The sequence below is a fragment of the Amia ocellicauda genome, chromosome 5, assembly GCF_036373705.1.
Source record: "Amia ocellicauda isolate fAmiCal2 chromosome 5, fAmiCal2.hap1, whole genome shotgun sequence".
Classification (NCBI taxonomy): domain Eukaryota; kingdom Metazoa; phylum Chordata; class Actinopteri; order Amiiformes; family Amiidae; genus Amia; species Amia ocellicauda.
This window is the reverse complement of record NC_089854.1, coordinates 30377600-30399843: the sequence shown is the minus strand read 5'-3', so window position 1 is coordinate 30399843 and position 22244 is coordinate 30377600. Positions and strand designations below refer to the sequence as shown.

At 40.1% G+C, this 22244-nt stretch overlaps 1 protein-coding gene across 10 annotated transcripts in view; it reads left to right on the top strand.

Moving 5' to 3' along the window:
• Nucleotides 1-18204, top strand: part of LOC136750029 (C-Jun-amino-terminal kinase-interacting protein 4) — a 76840-nt gene extending 58636 nt beyond the window's left edge. For 4 of the 10 annotated variants that reach the window (XM_066704760.1, XM_066704752.1, XM_066704754.1 and 1 more), the window contains 21 exons: nucleotides 460-612; nucleotides 1826-1877; nucleotides 1976-2106; nucleotides 2694-2750; nucleotides 5123-5296; nucleotides 5759-5888; nucleotides 6703-6795; nucleotides 7191-7358; nucleotides 7695-7866; nucleotides 8378-8608; nucleotides 9325-9523; nucleotides 9893-10015; nucleotides 10804-10884; nucleotides 11396-11463; nucleotides 11737-11885; nucleotides 11985-12156; nucleotides 12249-12362; nucleotides 13904-13942; nucleotides 14806-14982; nucleotides 15544-15690; nucleotides 15814-18204. In XM_066704760.1, coding sequence (XP_066560857.1) covers nucleotides 460-612; nucleotides 1826-1877; nucleotides 1976-2106; nucleotides 2694-2750; nucleotides 5123-5296; nucleotides 5759-5888; nucleotides 6703-6795; nucleotides 7191-7358; nucleotides 7695-7866; nucleotides 8378-8608; nucleotides 9325-9523; nucleotides 9893-10015; nucleotides 10804-10884; nucleotides 11396-11463; nucleotides 11737-11885; nucleotides 11985-12156; nucleotides 12249-12362; nucleotides 13904-13942; nucleotides 14806-14982; nucleotides 15544-15690; nucleotides 15814-15932 — 2749 coding nt within the window. In that variant the 3' untranslated portion in view covers nucleotides 15933-18204. The remainder of the gene's footprint in view (nucleotides 1-459; nucleotides 613-1825; nucleotides 1878-1975; nucleotides 2107-2693; nucleotides 2751-5122; nucleotides 5297-5758; nucleotides 5889-6702; nucleotides 6796-7190; nucleotides 7359-7694; nucleotides 7867-8377; nucleotides 8609-9324; nucleotides 9524-9892; nucleotides 10016-10803; nucleotides 10885-11395; nucleotides 11464-11736; nucleotides 11886-11984; nucleotides 12157-12248; nucleotides 12363-13903; nucleotides 13943-14805; nucleotides 14983-15543; nucleotides 15691-15813) is intronic. The other 6 variants (XM_066704755.1, XM_066704756.1, XM_066704758.1 and 3 more) reach the window with 2 other exon arrangements.
• The last annotated feature ends 4040 nt before the right edge of the window (nucleotides 18205-22244 follow it).

Below are 22244 nucleotides of genomic sequence, written 5' to 3'. Positions count from 1 at the left end.
TAGGGTGGCGTACTTCACATTTATTTAATTAAATAATTTGAAGGACACGGATCATATCAATTCAATTTGCTTGTTTCCACAAGCTGCAGTGTTCTGAGCTTTAGGATTGCCAGTGTATTTAGTCATTTTATATTATTCCTGCTTAAGTGGATACAAAATGAAAGAAGTGACCAGTGCATATAAGCTTACTTTCTTGATTTCTATATTCGATATTTCACATTCAATGTGAAAGAACCCTTTTTAAATGTAGCATTTTAAAATAGGATCAGAAGCTAGAGACTCTTCAGTGATCCTCTTTATATATTTTTGTCTGTTTTTCAAATGCATGGACACAAACTACACGTTAAAAATACATTAAGAACAGCTGAGGAATTCTTCCATAGATAAAAGATCAGACAGATATGATCTTTGATACTGCTACACAAACAATGTTACTCTGCGTTTGTCCCCTTTTTGTAGAAACGCTCTGAACGTGGTGAAGAATGACCTCATCGCCAAGGTGGATGAGCTCTCCTGCGAGAGAGAAGTGCTACAGGGTGAGCTGGAGGCGGTGAAACAGGCCAAAACCAAACTGGAGGAGAAGAACAAGGAGCTGGAGGAAGAGCTGAGAAAGTGAGTGTGCCTAAAACCGCTTTTGCACCTCAGGACAAATGGGTTCCAGCACTCAGAAAAATATAATCTGAACCCTTCTACTCACGCATTATTACAGCACAGCATATTACCATATTATTACAGCACCAAACTGAAAAAGACACAAATAAAGTTAATTTATTGCAAGTAATATTACGATCGACAAACCCCCCCATCAGTTTATCTTAAATTCATTGGAAAAAATATATAAATACACAGTACAATGTTTTATGGTCCTTAATTGAATCCACAAGCCTGCCTTGCCCTGTGGTAAATATGCATTCTGACCGACCCCCGTTTACACACATTTTTACATCCCCCAGTAATGGAGGTGATATGTGACAAAATACACTGTAGGTATGAAAATATATTTTTGTTATTATTGTAATTAATAATATTATACAATGGAGCTAGTTCATGTGATACAATGGGAGGTGTACATTTTGTTTTCATTACTAATTAGGCCTCTTTCATTTTGCGTTAACAGAGAAAAGAGAATCTATCTAATCTCAGGGTGCCTTTGCTTCTGTTGTCACCACAGTAAATCTAGTACAGTATCTCTCTCTCTCCTCTCTCTCCTCTCTCTCTCTCTCTCTCTCTCTCTCTCCTCTCTCTCCTCTCTCTCTCTCTCTCTCTCTCTCTCTCTACCCCTCTGGATATATCTGGCTTAAGAACAGCTAAACTAGAAATCACTGGGTTAGAAATGATAAGATATATGCAGTGAAACATTTAACAAGGCTTCTGACAAACGTACTGCAATTGTTTGCCGCCGCAGTGGTCAGGAACAACAACCCACAAAAGCCAAGCATTATTCCACCTCATGTTTATTGGTGTATTCATTGTATCAGCATAATTTTCTCTCGCTCTGACTGTTAAATATTAGAAATCGATCTTGTTACCTCATTTAACAAGCCTAGAGCTAGAGAACTCCCTGTTGTCTGACATTCTGCTCACAGCAGATGGTTTAGTCTTTGATCGACTGTCTTTTGAGCTACAGCAGAGGATTTTCTTCATGCTGCATCAATTAACGACCTCTTTCGGCCTGTATCAGAAGCCAGGAAGATTAGGTGGACTTTAAGTACACTATAGAGCTGAAGCATTCACATCACCCTTTTTTGGGAACGCTACATATGACTACATTGCATCTATCTTAATCAGTGGGTGCAATATGAAAGAAATGTCTGTTGTCTTTCAGAGTACGGGCCGAAGCTGAAGAAGCAAAACAGAAGTCAAAAGAGGAAGATGACGTAAGTCTGACATTTGTGTATTTATATATCAAGAAAGATCTTTCAGATCTTGAGTTAATTGTGATAACCTGGCTCTGTTATGTGTGTCCTCCCATTAGAGTGACGTTCCCACGGCTCAGAGGAAGAGGTTCACGCGTGTAGAGATGGCCCGGGTTCTGATGGAGAGGAACCAGTACAAGGAGAGGCTCATGGAGCTGCAGGAGGCAGTGCGGTGGACCGAGATGATCCGGTAAGAAATCGTGCATGAGGAAAATAGATAAGAAAAATAACTGAAGGGTACCATTAGGTTTGTGTGAAATAATTAAATCCATTGATCTTTTTTTATTTAATGAAGTAAGAATCTGAATGCTGTGCGTACCCTAAAACAATATTGTGCAGGTGCTTTGTTTCATATATTGATCACAGGGGACATTTTATGCAACTAGAATAATGCAGTGAAACCATTCAACCTATATGCCCGGATGCACCCTTGAGGAGTCTCTCTCCCATCATGCTTTGCAATATGTCTAGCAGCACAGAGAGGAGCTGGGTTAGTAGTTGTAATGATAGACAAAGCAAATGTGGGAACTGAGACATATGTGGATGTTTTAAGTTTAAGTATTTTTTGATACTGCAGTTAAAAGGAAGGAAGTCAATTTCTGAATCTTTGAGCTTGCGGGATGTTTTCCCAAAGCATATAGTGCTGAGGCGATTGCTCCCTGCTTACAGATGCTGAGGCTGAAAGTTCAAATTCAGCTTACTCCATGTTGCCAGACTGCTAAGACTCGCTCTTTACGCGTTTCACTTTGTCAATCTTTTTTTTTGTCCCCTACCCAGCGCTTCAAGAGAGAGCCCAGCCTATTCTGAAAAGAAGAAATCCAGTATCTGGCAGTTGTAAGCATTGCCTCATTGCTCATTAAATGAATGATTCAAATTCAATGACATTTTCTTGTTTTGGTAATTATTCAATCTGGTTTTCTTTTGTCTATTTTTTCTGTTGCTTTTTGTTCTTCAGGATGTAGGTAAATTTTATGTTAATCTAATTCCTCTCTTGCCCTTGTCACACTCCCAGAAAATGCAACTGAAGGGATACTCACTCTGGGGTCTGCATTTTATTTGGATTGCTTCACCGCTGGTTGTTTCATTTAAGTGTTGAAGATTAATGGTAATGCTATGGAGCCCATGTACAGGGCAGTGTTAAAATAGCTGACCTTGATTACACCAATCTGTCAATTCGGCTGAAGAGTGTAGTGCCTGCGTGAGATTATTTCTGCCCAAATGATAATTATCCCAGTTCACTCAGCTTGAATTCTCAGTACATTATAGATAAATCAGTTTACATAAATTGCTGAGAAAATACAAAAAGTGCAGGTATGCAAAATATAGAAAGCACTCAAAGGCAATCAAACTGAAAGCCATATAGGTCTGTATTTATCCATCTATCCTGTAAAGCATTACTTAAGAACATGTTTCTATTTACCAGCCAGCCGTATTTTGCGTATATATACGCCAAAAGAAAATTGAAAGTTTAGCAGAATAATTGGGTTTTCATTTTTAAACCCCAATAATATTTGTCTTCAAAGACAAAATATAATCGTGAAAATGCAGTCCCCCTGCTTTGTATGCTTTGGTGGGATTTATTTTTAACCTGCAAGAATGGTTGTGTCCTTTTTCAGTTTTACTTTTCTGCATTGCATTTTTTTCCATTTTGATTCTCCTAACTATTCTCCATGATCAATAACTTGTCTGATTGTTTTAAAGGGGGTGGGTTTGGGGGGGGGGTATTTTCCCATTTTGAAGTATTTGCTGAGTTTTCATACACACATTCATAGACCTTTTTATTTCAATTCAGTAGTGTTATATGACACGCAAGTGTCTGTGTCTGTTGCTTTGTCAGCGTGTTATACATAGAATCATAAATTCAGACATTTGAGTTTAGAATATGAGAATAAGAATTCCTCCTGTTTAACCTGCAGTCAATTCATATTTCTGCTTCAAGAATCTTAAAAAGCAATCTGTTGAATTGAGAGTTTATAAATCTTATTTATAATTTTGTTTATTTATGTTTTTAGTTTTTTGGGGGGCAGTTTAAATAGCATGATTGTTTAAATGGGTTGACAAGAAGAAAAAGAAAAATGCAACACCCTTTTTATTTCCAAAAAGTTAGAGTTCAAGAATTACATACATCTTTTGAAAGGTTTACCATAGTTTAGTGTTAAAACAGTGGACTGGCTAGCTCTGGAACCAATCAAGGCTAGTACGTGTTTAGAGTATATTATCAGAGATTACATTTTAATCAATTATTTTAATGCTCAAGTAGGGCAGATAGCAAGAGAAATATTCAGTCTTTTGGTAGAACAATTGTACATTTTATCTTTTCCTTTTGGCTTAGGAGTGTTTGTAAGTAATAAGGGTGGCAGTTTATTTTGCGTCACTGCATGTAGGTACACTACGGAGACGAGAAGAAATGTACTTCTTTATCAGTACTTATTTTGGATATTCCTGCATCAGTTCTGGAGTGTTTCAGACAACCAGGCTTAATAGGTCACCTTTAAATCATTTGTTTTTAAAGACTTTTCACTGTGATCAGTTGATCAGCAAATATCTTGGATCTTTAGAGATTATTTGGAATCATCACCTGAATGTCCTTCAGCCCCCAAGGACAAAATATGAAATTAACTTTGAGCTGTAAAGTGTCCCAATATAAAAGTGTGTGTTTTGGGTTGAAACTGGTTTAACACTGTACAGGAGCAGGGTTTAGTGCGAAGAACATTGTGATTTTCAATAACATTCATAGCAGTCAGCTTAGTGAAGTAGCAGACAAAATCGTGTCCTGCTTTTTCTATCAGCCCTGAGCCTGGTATCCATGCAAAAGCAAATGCATGCTACGTTTAAGCAATCTACCATTTTACTTTGGTGCCTGGGGTTGAACATCTGTGAATTGCATGAAGATCTCAAAAGGAATTTTGCAGCCTTTTGCCTGATTGGAAAGCTCTTGAATGTGAAACCCTAACAGGTGGCTTTTGGAGGAGTAATGGGTAATGTCATGAAGTGAGCTTTAACATCTGGGGTTTATTTATGGTTTATCATGTTCTTACCCCATATGAATAAAATGAATTTGATGCTTATCCTCATCAACAGTGAGCTGTAGCATTCAGGGCCATGGTGTGGTGGGATTTGCATGTGCACTTTCAAGTCACTCCTTGTCTTGCCCTCATCTCTGCACAGCTGTTAGTCTCTTTGTTTCGTTTCTCTCCACTCCCCAGTTTTAGCCGGCTCTTCAACCCTTCAAGCACCACAACCAAGAAACCGGAGCTACCAGTGAACGTCAAATATAATGCGCCCACCTCACACATCACTCCCTCGGTGAAGAAGAGAAGCAGCACTTTAGCTCAGCTACCTAGCGACAAATCAAAAGCGTTCGACTTTCTCAATGAAGAGTACGTACTCATCACGCTTTTATTATGCCTTCACCACACATTCACATTCATGTTCTCCACTGAAGTACATCTAAAAAGGACATTTAAACTGGCTACTCATTCCAAAAAAAAAAGGCGTGCTCTGTATTTATTTGAATGAAATCTTAGGTTTTCTTTCTAGGACTTGGAAAGATAAAATGTAAAACTCCACCAAACACTATCCTGTAAATAAAAACATTTATTTTTTTATGATCTAAACAAACCTGACCTAAACAAACCACAATAAAGACTTTGTCTGGCAGAAGCGTTTCATATTTATACAGCGTCAAAGTGGATCAAAGCATTTAAATGTTTGTAACTGGAATGGTGTGTTGTTACAGTTCTCTAGTAATTGTATAATTAAGTATTCTCCACCTCCAGTGAAATAATTCATTCAGCAGCTCCCTGATCCAGTTTTTTTTTTTCTGTTACCCCCTATATTAGGGTTGACTCAGGTAATCAGGCATCACGCAGAGAGCAGAAGCGGGCTCAGTATAGGCAGGTCAAGGCCCATGTGCAGAAGGAGGATGGCAGGGTACAGGCCTATGGTTGGAGTCTACCCCAGAAATACAAGGTAAAAAAACAATAAGTGGATCATTTGAAGCACTCTGATAAGCAGAAAGATAGAATAATGCATGTTAAGAGTGTCATAACTGACATTAAAGTATATAAACTGAATGGACAAATGACATCGCAGTTAAGCATTGTTTTACGACATAACATTTTCCATAAGCTGTTTTTCTTTTATTCTTTGTGGCAATGAAGTACCATAGACTGGGTGTGTTTCATGACTTCAGGGTAGAGATATACAGGGTGCTCCAGTATCCCCAGTCAACACAGTTTGATATGAAGAAAAAATATGATCTGGGCTCATTCTTTCCAGTGATCTGCCATAAAATAAATAAAATCACATTGAAAGCAAACGCCACCTTCACTTCAGGACATGAGCATAACTTATTTTAATTGTATGTACACCCATACCTTTCCTACCTTGAATTATAAAACACTCAAGGCCTCACAGTGAATGACACTATATCACTGTCGTGCTAGCTGGTTGCAGTACTCCATCAATAGCTTATAAATCAAATGATATTTGTATGCTAATGGGTTTTATTTTCCTTGCTTGTGGACTAAAATACGTAGAACACATGTAGAATAATAAGCTGGCAGATAATTGACCTTCATCCCTGTTGAAGACATGAAGTTTGTAGAGTTGAGATCCCTTACCATCACAATTCTATCTGAACACAGTGTTTCATGTTTCGTGTTTGCACTCTGTATTGCGCTTATATTTGGTAAGTCGCCCTGCTAATAAATAAATAATAATAATAATTTAAGGTTTTCAAGCTTTTGAAAAAAAAAAGCTCCTTTTCATCTTATGTCTGCAGGTGGCAAACGGTGGACAGGTTGATAACAAAATGAAGAATTTACCAGTACCTGTGTATCTGAGGCCTTTGGATGAGAAAGATGCTTCTATGAAGGTGTGTATGAAAACAGCTGAAGTTTATAAAGAGTTATCGCTCACAATTTGCCCATCTTTCAGACAAAATATAAATATAAGCTGGCATGACAGAGAAACTTGAAAACATACAATTTAATGTATCCTCTATCTGAGAGAACATCTTCCGCAACAACACTAATTAGCATTAACCATGTTTCAGCCAAGCGACAATTCATCAATATTTTTTATCACACTTGAGTTAATTTGCATAGGGTAAGATTTTGGTCTTCAAAACGACTTTTCAGATCTCATACACCTACAGAGTATGCAAGATTAATCTTATTTCCTCATTGTTGTCGGATTATGCTAATGAAGGGGAAGAAATTAAATATTGTATTATTACCCCAGAAGTGACCCGCAGGTTCTGTTTTCCAGCTGTGGTGCGCCGCGGGCGTCAACTTATCGGGAGGAAAGACTCGAGACGGAGGCTGCATAGTGGGTGCCAGCGTCTTCTATAATGATGTAGCCGGCTCTGAATTGGAGGGGCAGAAGCAGAGAAAAGGATCTCAGAGCAGCTTGGACAGGCTGGAGCAGGAACTCAAGGTCCAAACCACAAGAATCGCTAGACCGAATCGAAAGGGAACTGCTTGAGGCGACAATTGATATAGTTTTGTCTTCATCTACTTCTTCTTTTGCTGCTTCTCCTACTCTATCTTTTACGTTGTCTCAGTCTCCCTGTGTTTCTCTTCTCCTCTTCCTACTTTGTTTCATTTTCTTTCTCTTGTCCTTTTGCTCCAGCTTATTTTACATCTTGAAACTGATCAGTTTTGCTCTTGGCTGAGATCTACTTAGTTGCCAGTACAATTACAGGAACATCTATGATCTTATAGAGCTGAGTTCAAAATCATTCCACTCACCGGTCCTTTCCGTCTTTCTCAGGAACAGGAGAAGGAGTTACGGCAGCATGAAGAGCTGTCCAGTCTGGTGTGGATCTGCACCAGCACTCAATCCACCACCAAAGTCATGGTCATAGATGCCAACCAACCTGGCAACATCCTAGACAACTTCTTTGTGTGCAATTCCCACGTGCTCTGCATTGCCAGTGTGCCAGGTAACAGCAGACAGTTGTCACCAGCTTTCTAAATATAATGATGATTAAATGAACTTGAATCATTAACTTAAATATAAAAATTATAAATAAAAGGTAATTGCAGTTCAAATAATTTTTAAAGTTTACTTTTTCTTTCTCAGTAAATGTCAAGTCTCGATTGGGTTAATGTCTTAATAAACATATATGTATTTAAGTTCATTTTTTATATATAATCGATTTTATATATTTATGTTTGCATGGCTACACAATCAAAATAATTCTCTATTCTTGCTATACCATAAACCTAGCTTGGACTGGGTCACCTAGTAACAATTGATGAAAGCACTATTTTATATTTATTATAATTACTATACTATCACTGTTCCGTCAATACTGTATCAAAAAAATAGATATTCTTTAACTATGCTGGGGGGCCTTAAACAAGCTCATTTGAACTCCACCCTCTACTGTAAACGACTGGAGTGCTGGATGCCTGAGGAATGGGGGGGTTTAAGCTGGTCTTTGCTTGCAGGAGCCCGAGAGACGGACTATCCAGCAGGGGAGGAGGTTCCCCAGGAGGGAGAAGGAGGACAAATGGACAGTGCCTCGCTGGCGGGCAGTGTGGCCAGCAACAGTTCAGCGGGCAGTGACAGCACGCTGGGAGGAATCACTGTGGTCGGCTGCACTACAGAAGGGGCAGCTGCGATCCCCCAAACCGTGTGCACCTCTGTCAGTGCCTCGCCTGTCCCCGACGTCCAGACAGGTGTGCATGTCTTAGCATGTTCCTTGTACGTCTTCAGCTCCACCCCACCAAACAATAGACTTTCATGCCTTTCATTTTAATTTTTTTATTTTTTTATTGGCATGTTTTTGCTCATCTCTATCCATTCGCTTCTTAAATGTTTTTCATTTTCCATCTGAGACTGATGTGTAAAGTTGTAAAATGCTGTTGTCCCTCTAGTGAACATTCACTGAAAGACATCTGCAAGAATGAATTGATAGAAAGCAGTCAAGCTTTGACAGCATTATCCTAATTTAAATATGTATTAAGGCATTAAGTCGGATTGTTTCATGGTGCATGTAATGTTAAGCACTGAAATAATCCATTCTGTATTTTACATTTAGTCTATTAATTTTTTTTCAGTCTGCACAGTAAATCCAACCATTACATCGGTTTTCCATTGTTTCTAAGCTGCTAAAAACACTCTTTTTCTTGTTAAACTCAAAACTAGCGACCTATCCTGAATTAATGTATGTTTGTTTGTTTTTCTTAAACATATGGGGCATCCAAGATTTCACTCCAGATATTTGAACATAGACTTCTATTTCCATTTAGAAACGCTTAGTTCTTATGTCTCAAAGAGCCTGCATTCTTGTATGAACAAAACCAAAAACACATACGTTAAAACAAAGCTTACAAACAGAAATGACCTGTTCAGTTTTGTTTAAATCTTTTTGTTTACTGATGGCTCCTCCCAGGCGAGGGGGCCACTGCTGAGGGGGCCGAGGATGACGAGGTCCCTGCAGCAGAAGAGGCCATGGAAGCCACCGAAGCCAGCGCTGGGTCAGGAGACGACAGTGCCGATGTCAGCCAGCCAGGCATCTACACAGAGCATGTCTTCACCGACCCCCTGGGGGTCCAGAACACGGCCGAGAGCTCTCCCGTCTACCCGCAACGGTACAGCATCACAGCAGTGAAAGCCTGACACAGAGTGTTGGCCACAGAAAACCAACAGGCTGCATATAAAGACCATAGGTTTGCAGCACCAAAACAGAGGCAGCCATTGCAATGCCTGGTAGCTGGGACGTGTACATGGCATGGGGCTTGTGGCCAGTTTCATGAGTATTGAAAAAGTGCTGGGGCAACTGTTTTTAACCTGGTGTAGCCCCATCCAGGTGAGAGTTTCAGCAGGGGGAGGCTGGCAAGGAAAATGACCTGATGCTGGCCTGAGATTGCCTGTACATCCCCAACAGAAGGAAGAGAAAATAGATGCCTGTAGGTTCTAAATTTAAACTTCATTCTGTGTTTTGCTTTCCTGGCCTGCAGGGAGTCGGATCTATTCAAGGACGGGGTCTCATCGCTCCCAGATGAGCAGGACCTCATGAGGGAGGAGGCACAGAAGATGAGCAGTGTCCTGCCCACCATGTGGCTTGGAGCCCAGAACGGATGGTAGGCCTCGGTGCTGAGAGACCGTTCTGGCTTTTTGGCCCTTAAAGCTTCCTGTAGATTACCACGTTGTAACAGGAGGTGGGCAAGAGAGCTCATGCTGCTGTCAGTGTACTTTATATGTAGTGGGAAGAAAAGTGTGAGTTTCACCAAAAAGTGCTACAAACATAATGGTTCCCCAGCTGCTTTATTCAGTGAGTGTAGGCCATCTAGTGGGCACATGCAGATCTCAGTGAAAGACACTTACAAAATACTCATCACAGCAAAGTTATTACCCAATCAGATTTGATCTGTACTTGAATTAATTTTATTTACTTGATTTTTTTTATTGAGTAGATGGCAATTTATTAGGTTTTTCTCTTTCTCACATAAGTAGCACAGAAACATTCAGAATCCATTCTAGTATTTGGTAAATACTGTATTCAAGAGTAGAAAATCAAACTTAAATTTTGGTAAATCACTGCGCACATTTATTATGGTAAACTTTCATACGTGTTTAGCCTATATATGTATAGCCTATGTACACTTTAATGTGCACTTCTTGTGTTCAACAGCAAGGGATTTTAATATGTACTAAAAATATAGAACATATAGTATAGTGTCCTTCTTGCATTTTTTGGTGTTGATATTGAAAACATATTTTTATATTTAAAAGGTAAGCCAAATAAAATACATACAGACACACAGACCCTTCATTTCAGGGTTAAACACATTTTGTGCAGCCTGCAGCTCAGGTTAGGGTCCAGTGAGTTGGTTCCCACTGGTCCTTTTCTAAATTTTCTGTTTTTCAGCCTCTATGTTCACTCCTCTGTGGCCCAGTGGAGGAAGTGTCTGCATTCAATCAAACTGAAAGATTCGATTCTGAGTATTGTGTAAGTACAGATGTTGGACGGGTACGGTATATTCCGGCCAGGGAATGCCATGTTTTTCTTGGCACATCTGTAATCATTGAACTGATGGATAGTTAATTAAGCAGCCTGTTGTAACAAGAGGGGGGATGGACAAGAGTACTTAAAACTGTACAACTGAACTGCAGCTAAAATAATAATAATAAAATAACATTTAAAGCGTTGATTTTGAGATCCTTTGTTCAATACAAATTCTACCTATTTTAGATGAGTGTTGAAACATACATGAGATGAGTACTGAGAGAATCCTCTATAAGCTGCTGTCAATGTTCTTTATAGAGCTGGAAGGATTGGATTTCACAAGAAAGGGAAGAGCAATGCAACAAGGGATTAGAAAGCTCACAGTATGCAGTAAATGTAGGCCATCTAGTGGGCAAATGGAGATTTTTCTGTTTGAAAAGTCCACCTGCAGACAATGCAGATAAAAATGCTCATTCCTTTAGACTGTTGATTTTGATGCATAATCTCTCTGCAGACACGTTAAAGGCAGAGTCTTGGTTGCCCTGGCTGATGGAACACTAGCCATCTTTCATCGAGGAGTGGGTAAGACAGTCACAGGATTGTGGCCTCTGCACAGGGAACATCACACAGATGCCAAGCTAACAGATCTAGAAGGGTTCTTTTACACACACACACACACACACACACACACACACACAACAACAGGATCATTTACAGTAGTGAGAGGTAAGTGCATTCTGTTGTCCAGGCAATGATGGCTTCTTTTCCTGTTGGGGCTGTTTTGCCTCCAGTAGAAGCTCATTCATAAGGGGGATGCATTACCTCTTGCCTTGTTTTCATGCGTTTTCCTCACAGACGGCCAGTGGGACTTAACCAACTACCACCTCTTGGACCTGGGCCGGCCTCACCACTCCATTCGCTGCATGACTGTCGTGCATGACAAGGTGTGGTGCGGCTACCGGAACAAGATCTACGTTGTCCAGCCAAAGGCTATGAAAATAGAGGTAACTTTGGAGAAAGGGGGAAAACGGGCTTCCCAATACCGATTTGTACAGTGATTTATTGTCCTGTTATTGATTTCTGGTTCGGTTTCTGTTTTAAAGAAATCCTTTGATGCCCACCCCAGAAAGGAGAGCCAGGTGAGGCAGCTAGCCTGTGTTGGAGACGGCATCTGGGTGTCAATCCGTCTCGATTCCACCCTGAGACTCTTCCATGCGCACACTTATCAGCATCTACAGGATGTTGACATTGAGCCCTATGTCAGCAAGATGTTAGGTAGGTATTTATTCCCATGTTTATTCCCCCAGTACAGTCACTGCTTTTATTTATACTGCAAAAACGAAACATTGTATTTTTCTTCTTCCCAGGCACCGGCAAACTGGGATTCTCTTTTGTACGGATCACTGCTTTGATGGTGTCTTGTAATCGTCTGTGGGTTGGAACTGGAAATGGAGTTATTATTTCCATCCCATTAACTGAAAGTAAGTAGTTTTCGACTTTTTTGTCTGTTTGTTTTCTTTTGTGTCTGATGCACAATAGCTGTTCTTCTTGCTGCTATGAGGAAAACCATGCAGCTGTAGCATGTCAACAGCCTCCAGTATTTATTGACTGAAACCAAATTTCAAATATGTATGAGATGAATGTTGTTGAAGATGTTTAACAAGCAGCGTGCTGCATGTACAGATGTATGTGGAAGTGTTGCCTGTGGCCATTGTGCACAGACACAAATGCAGCTGCATGATGGATGTTGTTTTAGTCACATGAAAACACATTGTATTTATTTAGGAGTTTTTTTTTGTTTTTTTTTTGGCTTAGGACATTTGGACTCCATATTCCATTACATGACCATTCCAATCAAAGTGTGTCTGTACCGGTACTTTATTAACTTGCATCAATGTTGATGAAACCATAAAGAATTGGCTGGAACAAGGCAAAAGACCTAGACCTAGACATAGATATATTCTTAAAAACAACAAAACTATTTAATTAATCTTTGTCCACTGACACAATAATATGTGAAACAAAATTACAGTATTGTGGTGACGTGCATTGGGGGATCACTGGCTTGAACCCATTATCCAATCCATTTTCAGACAGCAACAACGTATGCTGCAGTGAAAATTGGCTCTCCCTGAACACCTCTTAGCAGGAACCCCCCCACAAGTCTATTCTGAAGCTGTTTTATAGTTAGTCTAGCTGGTTCATAGAGGCTTAACCCCTTGGTTTCAGTAGTGAAGAAAACTCAGAGCACAGTACTTAATCTAGTTGTGACAAAAATACTGTTCATAAGGATTCAACAGCAGTGTCTGACAGCCCTGTGGTCAGGACCCAGAACTTCCACCTAATTAATAAGTTATAATGTTAAATTATGTAACAAGGAGCAACTAAGAATTACGATAAATATGAAATTTATGTTTTTTTGCTGTCTTTGTACATGCATGCATTAATTAGGCATTTTGGCAAATTAAATGCCAGAGTGTCTAGGAAGAAGTGTTTTCAATCCATTGCAGTTGAAAACACACCTTTCCTAATGGCAATACCATATTTAACCCTTGAGTGTTTATTTATTTTTAATACAGACATATGAATAGAGAGAGTATTATTCCTATCACTAAAGTTTTTTCTCTCTCCATCACAGCATGAAGCAATAGAATGATCTCGACAGAGATTAATATTTGTTGGCCACTCAACTATAATTAAATTATTACTACTACTATGTCTGTGAGAATCACCTTGTCAATGCATACACCAGAAATTAAATATTGGGACTGCAGGTTTAGTTTTTTCAGTCACTCTAAACTTAAGAGACAAGAGCTCTAGGAGAGCCCCTGACAGAGGATATAGGGTCAGGAAGCGTGTTGTCAGCCTGAGCTGAGGTGACATCTCAACTGCAAACCCCCCCAACAAAATCCCCCAAATCCAAGAGAGCGTCACATTCCAGGCGTGGTGGCTTCTCATTAATTCTTCTCCTCTACTGTCACACCTGTCCACTCTCCCCCCCTTTTCCGCTCTTTTACTGTAGCCGTTGTCCTCCACCAGGGACGTTTACTGGGGATAAGGGGTAAGTGCTGATGGCAAACTAAAACCAGCTGCTCGCTCTTATCTCTATCTCTTTCTCTCTGGCCACTCAAGGCCTTCCCTCCCCCTCCCCCCATGTGTTCCATAATATTACCCTCCCCGATCCCCCGCTTCCCCCACCTGTGGTCAATGCATCACAGCAGGTATATGTTTTTGCTGGGCGGTCACAAACGGACTGAGCGGTTTGTGCCTTATACTGTGCTGCAGACAGGCTTTGGCCACCATTCATTTCACCGTTTTCCTTTGGTTCATCGCCAGGCATCACAAGAAACCTTCCTTTTACTTTTTGACATGACTCTCTCCTGTGGTTTGTTTTGATTTGACTCTGTGCGTTCTTTTCATTTATGCCATTTTTAACCCACTTAATTTCCTCCGTAGCAGTCAGCCTTCTTTCCTAGGAATGGAGCTATGCGGCGTAGCGAATGAGCCCGTAGTGCGTCTTTCAAGGCCTTTCTGAGGCAATGGCACCACTCTCTGGTTAACAGCTAGTACAAGTGGACAAATTCTAGCATGCTCCATTTGCTTGTATGAGTTTCAGTTCGGCATGCTTTATTTAATTGATTTATTTATTTTCCTCCTCTCATGTGTCTGTTTTGTTTAGCGTTCTGTTTCCTCTCGGTTTCAGCTCGGCCCTTTTCGAGCTGAAACTCAAGCACTGTCACCATCTTTGTGCTATTTTGTTTTTTGTTCCGAGGCCTCATCATTGCTTTGGCCTCTCTTGGCTGGCACTGCACTCTTTTCAGTGCCTCCTACATTGGAAAGTGTGTTTTGGCGTTGGAGTGTGGGACAGAGCCCACTGTTGGAAGTGTGCAGTTTCAAATATGTGATTTTGTTTTCTCTTTAAAGCCAACAAGGTCACCACAGGAACGGTGACCCGCCCCGGTAGTGTCATCCGGGTGTACGGAGATGAAAACAGCGACAAAGTGACGCCAGGAACGTACATCCCATACTGCTCCATGGCCCACGCCCAGCTCTGTTTCCACGGCCACCGTGATGCAGTGAAGTTCTTTGCGGCGGTGCCAGGTATGTCCCTAACTGTACATCGCCAGCAATAATAGTGGTGAATTGTGGTATAGATTGGGGCAATGCCAGTGGCAGAGGCTTCAGAAGATCTTGTGTCAGGTGGAGTTCAGGCTGTTTAATTATTTTCACAGTACTGCAGTTTGCTTCTCCATTTGTGAACTGTAAATCATGACGTGTCTGCAGGCCTGCGCAGACGTCTTTCTGGCTGAAAGGGAACGAAAATTATCCCACGCCCGTCTCTTGTTGGATACCGTTTATTAGAAAAGTTGTTGAGGTCTGAAATATGCATGGGTATAGAAAACTAAGGATGTATATTTTAGCATATTTGCATGAAGGGTCTCAAAGGCTCTTGGAATTCAGTCTTCTCCCCTCCTCAGTTCTGAAATCACCCCAGTTGTTTAGGGGCATTTCATTCAAGTCCAATACAAATGGGGGAACCTTCCTAGTTTCTCCAAGGTAAGTGCAAATACTTTCAGCTGAATTCCAAGCGCTGAGGAAGTGGTGGAGCTCGGATAACTAGTCTTTGATCAGTGCCTCCTCCCCCTCTCTCCCCTCTAACAGGTCAGGTGGTCTGTCCTTCAGCCAACACTGGTGGCGACAGTGTCCCCGACAAACCGGGCCCTCCAGCCTCAGACCCATCCAGCCAGGATCTGGTGAAGTCGGTGCTCGTGATGAGTGGAGGAGAGGGCTACATCGACTTCAGAATGGGTAGGCATCTCTCACCCTCAACATTGGCAGGGCCCGCGCCCCCTCAGAGCGTTGGGCAATATGTACAGACGTCTGGAGTTGTTGTTTTTTGCTGACCCCCCCCCCCCCCCCGACTGCTTTCAGGAGACGAAGGAGGAGAGACGGAGGAGTTCAACAACACGACGTTGCACCTGCAGCCTTTCCTGGCCAACGCCGAGAGGAGCCATTTGATAGTGTGGCAGGTAATGTCCAACGAGGAGTGAGAGCCCCATTCACACCCAGTGCCATCCACAAGAGAGGAAGACCGAGAAAACCTTCTGCATGTTCTTTCTTTTTTTTTTTTTTTTTTTCTGTTTTGATTTTTTTAAATATTATTTTAAATTGAATTTTAAATGAATTTGTAGTTATTATTATTATTATTATTATTATTGATATTATCATTATCGTTTTCTTTTTTTCTTTTGCATCAGATTGTTTGATGGACTTTTTCGCAATGTGATGTTTTCAGAGTAATCACTGAGCAGGCGGCGGTCCGTGCTGCCGCTTCGTGCGACTCAGCCGTGTCAAAGTGGTGTTGCCTGCACATGCCCTTTTTGCCGAGTGACAGAAGGGGGTGGGGGGGTGCGAACTATTCCATTCGTCGTTGGGTTGGGAGTTGGAAAAAACGTGCTGCTAAATGCGTTCAATGTAGTATACTAGATAGGAATGGCAACCGATGGACCTATATAAAATTCACAGCGTTATGCAGGGATTGCGTTTGTTGTGGGGGGTTTAGTTTGTTTTATTTATTTTTGATTTAAAACAAATCAAAACCAGGAGTTCTGGGAAGGCACAGCTGAGCTTCCCACTTGATTTTTTCTTGTTTTGTTGTCGATTTGTTTTCCTTCTCCCTGGATATACCAACAGGATTGTGTACAGCAAGATTACTGCAATGTTAATGTACTCCGAGTGGTATGTATGTCAGTTGTAACCCCTTTTTCTTTTTTTTCTTTTTTATATACCTATATTTGCGCTGCATCGGTGTGGACAATGTATGTGCACATTCCAGCACCTTATCCTTAAGGAATAGGGTAAAGTAGACGATCTGATTTTTAGGTTAAATATGCCTGCATGGTGAAGTCAATTTTGTTCTTATTTTTCTTTTTCTTTTCCAAAGCTGCAGTCTTACTTTTGTGCCCTTTACTCCTATTAGGTCTTCCTTCCTTTGAGAGAGATAGCTTGTAGACACTTTAAATAACATAGGCTGCCTTAGTTTAAATAAAACAAACATACATACCAACTCACACACCCTCTCTCACACATACATGCACACGTACACACACACACGCACACGTACACACACACACACACACACACACATGTTACTTTTAATAAGTTATGCTAACTGTTAATCTAAGGAACTAAATTTGTATTTACAATGATGTGTGACGGAGTATTTATTTCTATGTGATCAAGTTACCAAAGCAACAAAAACATACTACATGAAAACTAGAAAAATAAGAAAAACAAACCGAAAACCACAACCTCACTTAGTTTACCTATAACGAACCGCTTTTTTTGCGGCAATGTTGGCCCCAGAATTCGTTTAGACTTGCTGTTATCAGAGTGAACCTATTTCTTCACATTGTTGTTGTTATTTTTATTATTATATATATAATATATATATTTTTTAAATCTACATCTCTGGAAATCAATTCAGATCATTACTGACAGGGATACACCAAACACAGAATAAACTCTGTTGCACCTCAAACCATTTTATATACACTACAAGTCAATGTTTTCCTCAGTGAAAGCACTTCTTTCTTCTTGATGTACGGATACCGCTGAATTCTACAACTTTTAAGCCTACTTTTAAAATGTGTAAATCTTTTTTTTTCTTTTCCTTTTGTACATTTGTCTATTACACACTTTCATCTGTATTTTACTTGTCTCTGTGATTCGAAAGCAGAACGATCTGAAGTTAAACTTTAGCGTCTATTCAAACAAAGACGGTTTTTTTTTCTGTGATTGAGGGGGAGGGGGGGAATACAAAAAAAACTTCATATCGCAGTGTAGCCATTTCAGTATTTATTTCTATGATTGAGCCTTTGTGGTTCAGAATGTAACTTTGTACATGAAATATATATATAAATATGTATATGAAACATAAGTGGCTTGGTTTATTGTTTTGGCACTGATTGTTAAAAATGGTAAACAGTAGGTACATACTGAAGAAAATACAAACCTTTGGTATATAGGTAACTTTGAGAACCACTTGTTCTACTGAGCTATGCACGTTTTTGAAGATCACCACAGTGTTTTTTATTTTTATTAACTCCCTGTCTATTGCCACCATTTTCGTGTGTGGAGCTCTCTGGATGGTATATTTTATACTACAGGGGCCGTTTACTGTTCAGTCAGCAGAGCTAATTCACCAGTGACCAACAGTCTCCACTGTCTTGTTACCATGACAATATTACCTTGGTAGGATTGTGCTTTAACAGCATCTTAGCCTTATTTTTAACAATCTATTAAACTGAATTTAATGGGGAATTTGAAGTCTCAGTTGCATCATTGATTTCTCAATACCAGGGCATCCATCGATCTTTTGTTGCCAACACGCTGCTGTGTGCCAACACGCTTTCTCATATAAAACAACAAATAGACACACCCGCTCTTTCAGGGTCACGATCACCAGGTGTGTTTTTTGGGGGGTTTGTGGTGGTGGTGTTTTTTCAGTGAAAGATACTGTTTTAAACACCTTTTCAACACATGTGAAGTCACACCGAGGAACCGTCTTATGTGAACTTTAAAGCATCATTGCCTACTGAATATTTCTTTTAATACAGTGTAGATGCTATAGTACTGACAATTTGTCTCCTGGCCAAGTCTCAGGCATAAGCACTGTATAATTACATTTTATTTATGTATTTGTATCAATAAAGCAATATCATAACTCCACAAATCCTGAAAATACTTACAGTGAATGGATTGTGAAAGCTGACTGTAAGATACAGATTTGCATTTCCTCAAATCTACGTAGGCTAATTCATTAGTTAACCATTTACTCTGTGATGTCAGGTCAGTGGTGTGTTTGCTATAGAGTCCCAAAAGGCAGCTGCTCTGTGTCTGCTGATGTGCAGAACAAAGAAATGTGCAAATATATCAGCTGAGGAGGATGAGACTGGGGGCTTTCTTCCAAAATATCACTGGGCCAGTATGCATTTGTGCTTGGGGGTCACTTTGCTCATTTTGCCTGTAGTCAACCCCAGTTTTCTAAATCCTAATCTAAAGTTTCCTCTCGTTTGTTAATTTATTTTTCACATCAATTCCTTATTTGTAGCCGGTTGTGATTAGGGATGTAGACAGAATCATTGCCAGTTCTTCCCACTGATTTTCACGTGGGACACACAAACCCCGACATTGCCAACTGGAAATACTTTAAGAAAAGTGAAAATAAATGGTTTAGTGCAATGACTGATTAAGACCTGAACTCCAAAAGGTATTATAGTTTTGAACCTTAATTTCTTTCCCTCCCTTCCACACAACCTCTTTCCAAGTCATCAACAAAGACCTAATCTCACCCAGGCAGGCTATAATACATTTGCATTATGCAGGGCAGAGAAATATTAGCTGATGCATACCGAGCTGTACATTCGAATCCAGCGCACTCCTACATGTCCCCCCCCTCTCATTCTCTGTGCCCACATAATGCATCTGTAGTCATCTTGTTCATTTAAATACCAGATAGCACTGAGTCATTCCTAAATAACAAGCCATGCATTTATGAGGAAGATTTGTTTTCTATTAACTCAATCTCTTCCAGAGTGCCGATTTATCTGAAGGCCCCCGATATCATTATGTATACAGCAGTGTTGGGTGGCTGGGGGCTTTAATGTTTTATACTGGTGCTGGCAGACATGTTTTACAAGGAGTTCATGCACTAAGTAGGGTAAGGGGAAGATATTTTTAAGGAAAGTGAGGTATATTTTACTCAAGTTCCCATGATAACCTATTCAGATGCATCCTAGTGCCTAATTCTTGCAAAATAAAAAAAGTCTAATCCCCCTCTTCATTCCCAACAGCAGCTTAATTATGTGTTGAAGGCTGAGAATAACAAATGCCAAGCACAGAGAAATGCTGGCCCTCAATCCCTTAATGACCTGCCTTAAATCACTAATTAACAGTAACGCATACCTGGGGAACACAAAACTCCCTCGTTTTATGGAGACGCAATACTCCCCGCGGGGAAACAAAAACGACACGATGAAGCAGAGTGTACATCCCTTGTCTGCTTCGACTACAAGATTGTAGTAATAGTCTGACACACTGGGAATGAGCAGCAATAACAGGAGTTTGGGGTTCGGAACCACTGCTCAGCAAATTGGAGTCTTACTTCTTGTTTGGTTTCATAATACAGAGGCAATATTTTGCAAATAGTTACTACTCTCCTAGTTTTGGAGTCTCGCCACAACAGATTCAAATATGCAGAAGTGTCCCATTCATTTATGCAGGTTAGAGGTTTAGTGTTATACTCATTTTACTGTGGCTGCACTAGTTTCCCCCCACATCCCAAAGACATGCGGCTCAGGTTGATAGGCTTTTCTAAATTGCTCTGTAGTCGTGTGAGCATGGCACCGTGTGTGTGTGTGTGTGTGTGTGTGTGTGTGTGTGTGTGATGGACTGGCATCCTGTCCAGGGTGTACCCTGTCTGCGAGGTTAGGCTCCAGTTCACCACAACCCTGTACTGGATGAAGAAGTTATTACCAATGGGTGGCTGGATAGATGGATGGGAAGAGTACTTTTAGTAGAGGAAGCTTGTGACATTCCCAAGATTCCCCAAAAATTCTACGTGAAGGACAGATGATTGGCAAGGGATCTTTTGAAGTGTTAAATGTTTTTTGAAGAATTAATATTGACGCCAACACAAACACAGAAAGCAGTGCTGATTATACTTCTGGTATAATATGACTTTCACTGAACAGAAGAGGGCAGTATCTTCCTGCAGATATGCACTTCCAATGAACCTGTCAGCTTCTGTTTCTGAAGCAGATCATACTGAGTCTGAATTGCCTTCTTTCAAATTATTTATAAGAGGCTTACTGAGCAAGGTTGTCTTTAGAGAGCCACAGCGAAAAGTTGATTTTTAAAAAAAAAGAAAAGTTCAGTGGAAGTTCTTGGCAATATCAAGACATTAGAAAGAAATACACACACAGAAAATGTGTATCTGTGTACAGGTAAAGAGTTTGAATGATTTTATACTTTATTCACCAAAGGTAAGTGAAATGTCAATTGAAAGCAGCAGTACATTTCTATATTTGCTGTGCAAATATATATTTTTTAAATGTTCATTTACTTTATGTACTATTTTTGAATATGGTTATTCAATTTGCTTTTGTTTAAGACTCAGAGGGCTACATTTTTAAGATTTTCTCAGTCTTTAGTTTGCCTATTTTTTGTGGTTTATGTTTCGTTTTTTTGTTGTTCTTTTAAAGTGAAAACAAACACCTACTGTTACAAAAATCAATAAGAAGCATTTGAACTTCCTTGAGGGACTCTTACATTTGGCTCTGGAAAGATTTATGTGAAACTTTACAAATGTGTGTGGTTTTCTTAACAGAAAGAAGCAGGAGTACACTTCTTTATTCTTTATGATTATTCGTTAAACGGTAAAGAAAAAGGAATAAAGGATTAAGAATTATATAATATATATATCAACAAAATGTAAAAAAGCTTCCTGAATATCTTCATTAGGATGTGTTCTCTCTTTAATTTCAATTTAATCAATTTAAATTATTTAAAAAAACATTAGCCTTTATCATGCCCACTATAATGTTTGTTCACGTCGTGCTGGGCAGGAAAACAGAAGCCGTGATGACATTGATTTGGTACCGTGTGCAAGAAATGTAGGTGCAGTATCGGAGATATCTATTGTGAGATGATGAAGCCCTCTGCAAGAGCATGAGAGAATCTCTGCGATTGCTGCGTAAAAATAACACAATGCTGAGGCATACCTTATTTTAGCACTCGCTTGGTAGGGTTTCCAGTGTTTTTCCATGTTATAATTTACCCTGGAAGGAGATGGGGAAGGCTGAAACCAGACTTAAGCACAAGACTGAGAAGGCGCATGGAAAATGCTTAGCTTGCCTCCTTTGCTCCATTAAACTGGCCATTTCCGAAGGAGGATTTGTACGATATGTTTAATGGAGTGATGGGGCTGCAGACATTAGCAGTGTCTTTGCTGCATGAAACGCGCAAGCTTTTGCACTGCGTCGTGTCGCTTATTTATCTGCCCAAACACTCCTGGAATGCAGCGTTATCCTCTCCTCTTTGCGGTCCGAGCCATTCAATTGATCCATGAGATGTATTCTCTTATTTATTTATTAATGATTCAACAGACTTTTCCATGTGAACCTACAGTAGCAATCCCAGTGTTTGGAGTGGATTCATGGATCAATTAAATGCTTATCAACCATAGGAGTTCGATTTCTAAAGCTTTAGTAAGAATGTTTGTTCTTGCTCAGCTCTGCCAAACACCCAGTTAAGTATAGATGTAACCTTTAAGTACCGTGCATCTTGATACTTTGCCTCTA